The 11785-nt window shown below is 42.6% G+C and overlaps 1 protein-coding gene across 1 annotated transcript; it reads right to left on the reverse strand.

Annotated features, from left to right (window-relative positions):
* Positions 1-834: 834 nt before the first annotated feature.
* On the reverse strand, positions 835-2389 carry LOC100136107 (chemokine receptor-like protein 1). Its single transcript, NM_001124406.1, is given in 2 exon segments — positions 835-2207; positions 2358-2389. A coding segment is annotated over 1 exon segment (1020 nt). The 5' UTR covers positions 2167-2207; positions 2358-2389; the 3' UTR covers positions 835-1146.
* Positions 2390-11785: the final 9396 nt, after the last annotated feature.

The raw sequence follows: 11785 nt of genomic DNA on the forward strand, positions 1-11785 counted from the left end.
TTTTCAGTCATTGCACAACCCCAGTTCTTGAACTATCACGTGTTGTAGCACACAGTTGCTTAATTGTGGAATGGTTCTTTCTTTTGTTACCCAAAGATACTGAACATAACTATAAACGCAACATGCAACAATTTCAATGATTTTACTGAGTTACAGTTCATATAAGGAAATCAGTCAATTGAAATAAATAAATGAGGCCCTCCATAATCTATTGATTTCACATGACTGGGCAGGGGCACAGCCAAGGGTGGGCCTAGAAGGGCATAGATACACCCACTGGAGAGCCAGGCCCAGCCATTCAGAATGAGTTTTTCCCCACAAAAGGGCTTTATTAAAGACAGAAATACTCCTCAGTTTCATCAGCTGGCCAAGTGGCTGGTCTCAGACGATCCCACAGGTGAAGAAGCCGGATGTGGAGGTCCTAGGCTGGCGTGGTTACACGTGGTCTGCGGTTTTGACGCCGGTTGGACATACTGGAAAAATTCTCTAAAACAATGTTGGAGGCAGCTTATGGTAGAGAAATTAACATGACATTTTCTGGCAACAGCTCTGGTGGACATTCCTGTAGTCAGCATGTCAATTGTACGCTCCCTCTAAATGTAAGGAATCTGTGGCATGGTGTTATGTGACAAAACTAAACATTTTAAAGTGTCATTTTATTATCCCCAGCACAAGGTGTACCTGTGTAATGATCATACTGTATAATCAGCTTCTTGATATGCCACACCTTTCAGGTGGATGGATTATCTTAGCAAAGGAGCAATGCTTACTAACATGGTTGTAAACAAATTTGTGCACAACATTTGAGAGAAATAAGCTTTTTATGCTAATGGAACATTTCTGGAATCTTTTATTTCAGCTCATGAAACATGGGTCCAACACTTTACATGTTGCATTTATATTTCTTGTTCAGTAGATACTTTAAGAAAACATAAGAGTCCATAACTTTAACAACTAATTGTATAGAACTAGTGTAACAGATTTTAATCAGACACGCCTTTTGATATCCATTGAAACTCATATTTACACAGTAACACTTTGAATGAATACATTACAAATCAAATAACATCTATATAAGCAGTGCAAAAAAGGTACCATCGTTACAAACTTACAAACAACCTCAATAAAATGACACAATCTTAAACCTCAGACGTGTGTGAAAGCTTTACTCTCAAAAGACCCAGACTTTGAGAGGTTACGTCCACCGATACGCCCATCTTCTGCCATTGCATTTTCTATCTTCCACAGAACAGACCTCTTTAGGGTTTGCCGAAAGTCATGACCCATTAACACATACAGTATGGGGTTAAGGAAACTGTTTACTGCAGCCATTGTGCTGCCCACCTTCAGCCAAGTGTAGAGCATCTCAAGGCTGTGATTCCCCAAGTTCCACTCCAACAGGACAAAAGTGTGATAGGGCACCCAGCAAACGAAGAAGGACACAATGAGGACAGTCATTACCTTGACAGGTTTAGTGGATTTCATGGGGCGACTCCTGAGCTGTACAAAGATAACTGAGTAGCAGAAGACTATAATCAAAAGAGGAATCACAAAGCCACAGACAAATCGACTCAGAGCCACTGCCTTGTGCCCAGACTGATAATCAGTATAGCACAGTGTATCAGCCCCGTGTGTTTTGGTCTGGCGGTAGACCAGTGAGGGTACAGTCAGGGCAGCAGAGAGGGCCCACACGAGGACGACCACTCCGGATGCTCTGGGTATGGTCCGGTTGTTCTGAGCCCAGACAGGAAACGTGATTGACACACAGCGGTCAACACTGATCAGAACCAGCAGGAAGACGCTGCTGAACATGTTGAGGAACATAGCGGAGGAGGTCAGCTTACACATGACCAGCCCAAAGGGCCAGTGTGAGGTGACCATGTATACAATGTTAAAGGGCAGACAGACACAGAACAGAAAGTCTGAGATGGCCAGACTGAGGTACCAAGTGGTGTTGACCGATGTCCTCATCTTGAAGCCAGAGATCCAAATTACTATAGCATTTCCACTGAGACCCAGTAGTGATATAAGGATATTGATTACAGTTTCCACTGAAAAGGACCTGGGATGGTTGAAAGTCACTGAGCCACTCACAGAGGTGTTTTCATATGTTTCATTGTAGGCAGTATAATCTTCTCCATATTCTGTATAGTCAAAATCCTCCATGTTACTGTAAGACTTTTCTAGTCAAAGACTCCTAAAACGTCCTGTTGATGTACACACAAATGATCAGCCAACACATTGAAAGCATACAATTACAGCTAGTCATGTGCTCAAATAACTTCTCATTATGTGCCTTTTGTCAAACTTCAGAACTGAGCACTATGACATAAAAAGGTGTAAAGTAAAAGACTCACCTTGTGTCAGTGTGAAATGACAACAGCTATTACAGCCTACTGAGAGTGTTCTCTGAGTTTAAATACCCCAGCGGCTGGAGCAATGGCTCACTTCTTCTTTCATTTTAAGTCACAACAACATAAAGGAATGAGGAACCTAGATGGGTTCTGAGTTTGAAGTTCCACATCACACCAGAGTATGTGAGCGGAGCGGAGCAGAGCGAGGAGCAGAGCGTGCCCAATTTGACTGGAGCGTGGATCGAGATTCCCAAAGGCTGGAGCGTCGGCCTGCTCCCCAGCTCCAATTTCGCTTCAGTAGTGTTCCAAGTAGCATTCACTTCACGAGCTCAGGGCATGCCCGCCTCAGCACGCGTTTGTAGTAATCTTGTTTTCAGCTATACAGTCGTGGCCAAAAGTTGAGAATGACACAAATATTCATTTTCAAAAAGTCTGCTGCCTCAAGTTTGTATGATGGAAATTTGCATATACTCCAGAATGTTATGAAGAGTGATCAGATGAATTGCAATTAATTGCAAAGTCCCTCTTTGCCATGCAAATGTACTGAATCCCCCCAAAAACATTTCCACTGCATTTCAGCCCTGCCACAAAAGGACCAGCTGACATCATGTCAGGGATTCTCTCATTAACACAGGTGTGTGTTGACGAGGACAAGGCTGGAGATCACTCTGTCATGCTGATTGAGTTCAAATAACAGACTGGAAGCTTCAAAAGGAGGGTGGTGCTTGGTATCATTGTTCTTCCTCTGTCAACCATGGTTACCTGCAAGGAAACACGTGCCGTCATCATTGCTTTGCACAAAAAGGGCTTCACAGGCAATGATATTGCTGCCAGTAAGATTGCACCTAAATCAACCATTTATCGGATCATCAAGACCTTCAAGGAGAGCGGTTCAATTGTTGTGAAGAAGGCTTCAGGGCGCCCAAGAAAGTCCAGCAAGCGCCAGGACTGTCTCCTAAAGTTGATTCAGCTGCGGGATCGGGGCACCACCAGTACAGAGCTTGCTCAGGAATGGCAGCAGGCAGGTGTGAGTGCATCTGCACGCACAGTGAGGTGAAGACTTTTGGAGGATGGCCTGGTGTCAAAGAAGGGCAGCAAAGAAGCCACTTCTCTCAAGGAAAAACATCAGGGACAGACTGATATTCTGCAAAAGGTACAGGGATTGGACTGCTGAGGACTGGGGTAAAGTCATGTTCTCTGATGAATCCCCTTTCCGATTGTTTGGGGCATCCGGAAAAAAGCTTGTCCGGAGAAGACAAGGTGAGCGCTACCATCAGTCCTTTGTCATGCCAACAGTAAGGCATCCTGAGACCATTAATGTGTGGGGTTCCTTCTCAACCAAGGGAGTGGGCTCACTCACAATTTTGCCTAAGAACACAGCCATGAATAAAGAATGGTGCCAACACATCCTCCGAGAGCAACTTCTCCCAACCATCCAGGAACAGTTTGGTGACAAACAATGTCTTTTCCAGCCATAAGGCGAAAGTCATAACTAAGTGGCTCGGGGTACAAAACATCGATATTTTGAGTCCATGCCCAGGAAAGTCCCCAGACCTTAATCCCATTTAGAACTTGTGGTCAATCCTCAAGAGGCAGGTGGACAAACAAAAACCCACAAATTCTGACAAACTCCAAGCATTGATTATGCAAGAATGGGCTGCCATCAGTCAGGATGTGGCCCAGAAGTTAATTGACAGCATGCCAGGGCGGATTGCAGGTCTTGAAAAAGAAGGGTCAACACTGAAAATATTGACTCTTTGCATCAACTTCATTTAATTGTCAATAAAATCTTTTGACACTTATGAAATGCTTGTAACTATACTTCAGCATTCCATAGTAACATCTGACAAAAATATCTAAAGACACTGAAGCAGCAAACTTTGTGAAAATTAATATTTGTGTCATTCTCAAAACTTTTGACCACGACTGTAGCCCCTTGCGTTAACTACTGTCATGAAGTTCGCAAAATATTTTCATAAAGAAGCTGATAAAACTCACAGGTGTTAAGTCAAGGTCACTTACAATGATGAGGACCAAGCGCAAAAGAGGGAGTTGCGGCAACTAAACAATCATTGTGTAATCTGAAAAAACACTTATCCCAAAAGCATGATGATGTACTTACTAGGTGCTTAAATAAAGGAATGAGGTGGTTAGATAACTAAGTATGTCATTGTAGCTGGATTTTCAACCACTCAACTCAGCCCACGTGCTCTGCATCACAAACTTGGCTTGTTCAGCACCACGGAGAGCACTATTTCTATCACTATTTTCAGACAGCTGGGGAGCTATAGTTAAAAGTTGACCAATATCGCCTTCTTGTGTTAAATTTAGGAAATTAAATAAATCTGAACGTTTGGTTTGATTTTTTTTTTTTTTTAGATTGCTGAGAGGAAAGGTCAAGGATACCTCTCTTCACAACGACCATGCACACTCTTGTTACGTAAGTGTGAAAATACATATTCCTTACATACAAATCAAATGTTATTTGTCATGTGCTCCGAATACAACATTACTGTGAAATGCTTACTTACGAGCCCTTTCAACTAAAAATGCAGAGTTTTAAAAAAGTAAGTAAGAAAAATGTGCTAAAGAAAAAAATAGTAACACATTAAAAATAACAACCCCGCTATATACAAGGGGTACCGGTACCGGGTCAATGTGCAGGGGTACAGGGTAGTCGAGGTAATTGAGTTAATATGTACATAACAAGTCAAAAGTTTGGACACACCTACTCATTCCAGGGTTTTTCTTTATTTTTACTATTTTCTACATTGTTGAATAATAGTGAAGACAAACCATGAAATAACACAAATGGAGTCATGTAGTAACCAAAAACATGTTTAACAAATCAAAATAAATGGTATATTTGAGATTCTTCAAAGTAGCCACCTTGCTGACATATTTGCACACTCTTGGCATTCTCTCAACCAGCTTAATGAGGTAATCACCTGGAATGCTTTTCAATTAACAGGTGTGGCTTGTTAAAAGTACATTTGTGGAATTTCTTTCCTTCTTAATGCATTTGAGCCAATCAGTTGTGTTGTGAAAATGTAATGGTGGTATACCAACAAGATAGCCCTATTTGGCAAAAGATCAAGTCCATATTATAGCAAGAACAGCTCAAATAAGCAAATGACAGTCCATCATTACTTTACGACATGAAGGTCAGTCAATCTGGCAAATTTCAAGAACTTCGAAAGTTTCTTCAAGTGCAGTCGCAAAAACCATTAATGATCAGCTCATGTGTCTTGCTCACGTTGAGGGAGAGGTTGTTTTCCTGGCACAACACTGCCAAGTCTCTGACTTCCTCCCTATATGCTCTCCTCGTCTTTTGTGATCAGGCCTACCAGCGTTGTGTTGTTGGCAAACTTAATGATGGTGTTGGAGTTGTGCGTGGCCACACAGTTGTGGGTGAACAGGGAGTACAGGAGGAGACTAAGCACGCACCCCAGAGGGACCCCCGTGTTGAGGGTCAATGTGGCTGATGTGTTGTTACCTTCCCTCACCACCTGGGGGCGGCCCATCAGGAATTCTAGGATCCAGTTGCAGAGGGAGGTGTTCAGTCCCAGGGTTCTTAGCTTAGTGATGAGCTTGGAGGGCACTATGGTGTATTCAATGAACAGCATTCTCAAGTAGGTGTTCCTTTTGCCCATGTGGGAAAAGGGCAGTGTGGAGTGCAATAAAGATTGCATCATCAGTGGATCTGTTGGGGCAGTATGTGAATTGGAGTGGGTCCAGTGTTTCTGAGATGATGGTGTTGACGATGTGAGTACTACAGGTGGTAGGCATTTAGGCAGCTTACCTTGGCGTTCTTGGGCACAGGGACTATGGTGGTCTGCTTGAAACATGTAGGTATTACAGACTGGGCCAGGGAGAGGTTGAAAATGTCAGTTGAAGACATTTGCCAGCTGGTTAGAGCATTCTCTGAGTACGCGTCCTGGCTTCCTCGGACCACTTCCGTATTGAGCACGTCACTGGTACTTCCTTTTAGAGTTTTTGCTTGTAATCAGGAATCAGGAGAATTTAGTTTATGGTCGGATTTGCCAAATGGAGGGCGAGCTTTGTATGCGTCTCTGTGTGTGGAGTAAAGGTGATCTAGAGTTTTTTTCCTCTAGTTGCACGTGACAAAAATTTGGTAAAACGGATTTCAGTTTTCTTGCATTAAAGTTCCCGGCAATTATGAGCGTTGCCTTTGGATGAGCATTTTCTTGTTCGCTTATGACCTTATATACAGCTTGTTGAGTGCGGCCTTAGTGCTAGCATCGGTTTGTGGTGGTATATAGACAGCTACGAAGAATATAGATGAAAACTCTCTCGGTAAATAGTGTGGTCATCATGAGGTACTCTAACTCAGGAGAGCAAAACCTTCGAGACTTCCTTACTATTAGAGATCGGGCACCAGAGACAAAGACCCCTGCCCCACCTCCCCGATTTTACCGGAGGCTGCTGTTCTGTATTGCCGATTCACAGAAAACACATTTCCTTATTCAGCCACAACTCATGAAAAATAGGAAATTACATTATTTTTTTTTTTTCACCCCAATTTCGTGGTATCCAATTGTTGTAGTAGCTGCTATCTTGTCTCATCGCTACAACTCCCGTACGGGCTCAGACAAAGGTTGAATGTCATGCGTCCTCCGATACACAACCCAACCAGCCGCACTGCTTCTTAACACAGCCGAGTGGCACAGCAGTCTAAGGCACTGCATCTCAGTGCAAGAGGCATCACTGCAGTCCCTGGTTCGAATCCAGGCTGCATCACATCCGGCCGTGATTGTGAGTCCCATAGGGCGGCGCACAATTGACCCAGCGTTGTCCGGGTTTGGCCTGGGTAGGCCGTCATTGTAAATAAGAATTTGTAATTAAAACAATTAAATATGCTCTACAGTCAATTATGATTACATGTCTACTTATATTAATTATTAATGTACACCTACTGTATGATAGCTAGCAAATTAATTTGCTAACGTTAGCCTGCCTAGCTGGAACTTCTGAAGAAGGAAAATGTTTTATTTCTACAATTTCCAAAAAATAACCAAACAAAAGCATATTTACTTTTTATGAGACATGTTTGTGCCGTCACATGCATTAGTAGCACAATTTCTAACTTATTCACATTTGTTTTTACTTACACTTGCATGTTGACATCTCCATTGATGTTGTTTTTTAGTTTTGGCGGACTAATCTTAGCAGATGTACAATTGTCGCAAATTTAATTATGGGGAGTTTCAGGAACCTGGAGCGAAATAATTGTACACTCACAAACTCGACTAAAAACCATGGCTGAGCGGCTTACGTTGCAAACTTTCCTTTCTTGGCTAATCATTTGGACCGCCTTCCAAGATGGTGACAGGGATTCCCCCAAGGGCATAAGTGGACGAGGGTGTGTCTTTTATGAGTTTGACCCGCAGCCTGGAAACCAGAAAACACACCTCTTTTAACAGGGAAATAATAATGAGTAATAGGACACACTTGAGTGTCATTAATGTCTCTAGGACGGTCTCTGCCACCCTCTGGTGACAGGTGGAACCTTGACAACTACATGTCCAAGGAACTTGAGTTGAGACTTGCAGAAATGAAAAATTCTTTACATACAATTCCTGGTCTACCCTTTTAACCTTTAGTTAGATGACCATGTATGTTTTTCACGTTAGGCTAATTTAGAAAGGCCTATATATGTAACAGTTGTTACAACTGTGTTATTGGTTAGATTTGTTAGAGACAAATTGCTGATGAATTCGTTTTTTTCACAACACCCCTCATTTTGAAGTCACACAAACGACTTCTAGGAAGGAAGTTTCAGACTAAATGTATTCAGTGATGATAGAGCAGCTTAATTACATTCAGGTTAAGTGATCAGGCAGGAATTATACTACCCTGTGTTTGTCTTCAGGGCGTCATTCCAAACGTTTGGAAATATTGGCTGAATATTGCTAGAATAAAAAGTTATATCAAAGGAAAGCCATGCACTTTCCTGTCATTCACTAGTCTAAAAGCTCCTCCTACACTGTCACGCACATGATAATGCTACGTTCATCTCCCGACTTCTGATTTCAGTAAGTTCAAGACAACTGGGAAAAACATCCCGGACTGGGAAAAATAATTTTGGACGGTCATTCAACTCGGAAGTCCAACTTCTAGAGCTCCGACTTTTCAACCTGAAGATCACAGACGTTTTGCTCTCGTGAAAGCCTGGGTTTTCTGCACATTAACACAACTTTATTTAACTAGGCAAGTCAGTTAAGAACAATTTCTTATTTACAATGACAGCCTAGGAACAGTGGGTTAACTGCCTTGTCCAGGGGCAGAACAACCTTGTCAGCTTGGAGATTTGATCTAGCAACCTTTCAGTTACTGGCCCAAAGCTCTAACCACTAGACTACCTGCCTAGAAGCTTACTGCCTAAAATGTATCAATTGAAAGTGTGGTTTCACAGCTCCAATCTAGATGTGTTGGTCATTACTGAGAAGTGGTTAAGAATGTGTTTTGAACACTGAACACTGACGTTAACCTTTCTGGTTATAACCTTTTTCGGCAAGACAGATCTTCCAAAGGTGGTGGAGTGGCAATCTTTACCAAAGAACACTTCAGTGCTTGGTTGTCTCCACCAAGTCTGTCCCCAAACAATTTGATTTGCTGGTTTTACGCATTAAACTTTCAAATAACTCTTTGTTGAATGTTGCAGGGTGTTATCGGCCACCATAAGCACCTGCCTGTACCCTAAATGCCCTAGGCTCTCTCCTGGCGCCTTACACTAAATCTGAATTTGTCCTGTTAGGTGACCTAAACTGGGACATGCTTAAACCATCTGACCAAGTCCTAAAGCAATTGGACTCCCTAAATCTTTCTTAGATTATTACCAATCCCACAAGGTATGACTCCAAACACCCAGAAAAGGCTACTCTCCTTGGTGTTATCCTTACAAATAATCCTGATAGGTATCAGTCTGGTGTTTTCTGCTCAGTGAAAAAAACTGTCCTAACTTATCATAGACACTTGCTAAAAAACTTTAATAAGCAAGCCTTCCTTCTTGATCTGGCTTCTCTAAATTGGTATAGAATCAGCTTGATCCCCCCTGTTGAAGATATTTTCAGTGGTATCCTTAACAAATATGCACCCATAAAGAAAATGAGAATAAAAAACAGGTTCAGCCCCTGGTTCGACCGTGATCTGGCAGAGTTACTCCACCTCAAGAATTCCATTTGGCAAATGGCTTGGCACACACATACTCAGGCTGACTGGCTCTCAGTCATGCAAATGAGAAATAAGTGCACTCAGGCTATCCGGAAGGTCAAAGTTAGTTACTTTAAGGAGCAGTTCTCTCTCTGTGGGTCTAACCCCAAGAAGTTCTGGAAAATGGTTAAAGACCTGGAGAATAAACCCTCCTCCTCACAGCTGCCCATGTCCCTTAATGTTGAGGATGTGGTTGTTACTGACAAGGAGCAAATGGCTGAGCTCTTTAATCACCAGTTCATTAAGTCAGGATTATTATTTTACTCTGCCATGCCTCCTTGCCCTTCCAACATTTCCTCATCTCCTACCCCTTCTAATGTGACTATCCCCGATGCTCCTACTGCTGCATGGGGTCACTGAGTCCGAGGTGCTAAAGGAGCGCCTTAAACTTGACCACAAAAAAACATCTGGGTCAGATGGTTTAGACCCTTTCTTCTTTAAGGTTGCTGCACCTAACATCGCCAATCCTATCTCTGACCTGTTTAACCTGTCTCTCCTCTCTGGGGAGGTTCCCATTGCTTAGAAGGTAGCCATGGTGCATCCTTTATTTAAAGGGCGAAATCAAGCTGATCCTAACTGTTATAGGCCAATTTCTATTTTGCCCTGTTTATCAAAAGTGTTGGAAAAACTTGTCAATAATCAACTGACTGGCTTTCTTGATGTCTATAGTATTCTCTTGGGTATGCAATCTGGTTTCCACTCAGGTTATGGGTGTGTCACTGCAACCTTAAAGGTCCTAAATGATGTCACCATTTCACTTGATTCTAACCAATGTTGTGCTGCTATTTTTATTGACTTGGCCAAAGCTTTTGATACGGTAGACCATTCCATTATTGTGGGCCAGCTAAGGATTATTGGTGTTTCTGATGGGTCTTTGGCCTGGTTTGCTAACCATCTTTCTCAAAGAGTGCAGTGTCAAGTCAGAACATCTGCTGTCTCAGCCACTGCCTGTCACCAAGGGAGGTCCCCAAGGCTCGATCCTAGGCCCCACGTTCTTCTCAATTTACATCAACAACATAGTTGAAGAAGCAGTAGGAAGCTCTCTCATTCATTTATATGCAGATGATACAGTCTTATACTCAGCTGGCCCCTCCCTGGATTTTGTGTTAAACGCTCTACAACAAAGCTTTCTTAGTGTCCAACAAGCTTTCTCTGCCCATAACCTTGTCTTGAACACCTCCAAAACAAGGGTAATGGGGTTTGGTAAGAAGAATCCCCCTCTCCCACCAGTGTGATTACTACCTTTGAGGGTTTAGAGCTCATACAAGTACTTGTGAGTATGGCTAGATGGTAGACTGTCCTTCTCTCAGCAGATATCAAAGCTGCAGGCTAAGGTTAAATCTAGACTTGGTTTCCTCTATTGTAATCGATCCTCGTTCACCACAGCTGCCAAACTAACCCTGATTCAGATGACCATCCGAACAATGCTAGATTAGGGAGGCGTCATTTATAGATCGGCAGGTAAGGGTGCTCTCAAATGGCTAGATGTTCATTACCATTTGGCCATCAGATTTGCCACCAATGCTCCTTATATGACACATCACTGCACTCTATAATCTCTGTAAACTAGTCATCTCTGTTTACCCTTTGCAAGACCCACTGGTTGATGCTTATTTACAAAACCCTCTTAGGCCTCACTCCCCCCTATCTGAGATACCTACTGCAGCCCTCATCCTCCACATACAATACCCGTTCTGCCAGTCACATTCTGTTAACGTCCCCAAAGCACACACAAAGCTAGATAGCTGCAAAAAACACTCAAACTGGACCGTTTTGTCTCCATCTCTACATTCAATGCCCTTTGTGTGGTTAACTGTGCCCAATAATGTTTGTACCATGTTTTGTGCTGCTACCATGTTGTTGTCATGTTGTGATGCTACCATGCTATGTTTTCATGTGTTGCTGCCATACTATGTTGTCGTTTTTAGGTCTCTCTTCACCTAGTGTTGTGGTGTCTCTTGTCCTGATGTGTGTTTTGTCCTATATTCGTATTTTATTTTTAATCCCAGCCCCAGCCCCCGTTCCCGCAGGAGCTCTTTTGACTTCTGGTAAATAGGAGTTTTTTCTTAACGGATGTGCCTAGTTAAATTAATAATACAAATAAAACCAAAAGACGTCATGATTTGACCTCGTATTTTCACAGTGTCACAGTTGTCTTGAAAGCACCATAAAGGTAGGCGCTCGCATGGTTTCAGACT

Source organism: Oncorhynchus mykiss, chromosome 5 (assembly GCF_057628025.1).
Source record: "Oncorhynchus mykiss isolate SJ-2025 chromosome 5, ASM5762802v1, whole genome shotgun sequence".
Taxonomy (NCBI): domain Eukaryota; kingdom Metazoa; phylum Chordata; class Actinopteri; order Salmoniformes; family Salmonidae; genus Oncorhynchus; species Oncorhynchus mykiss.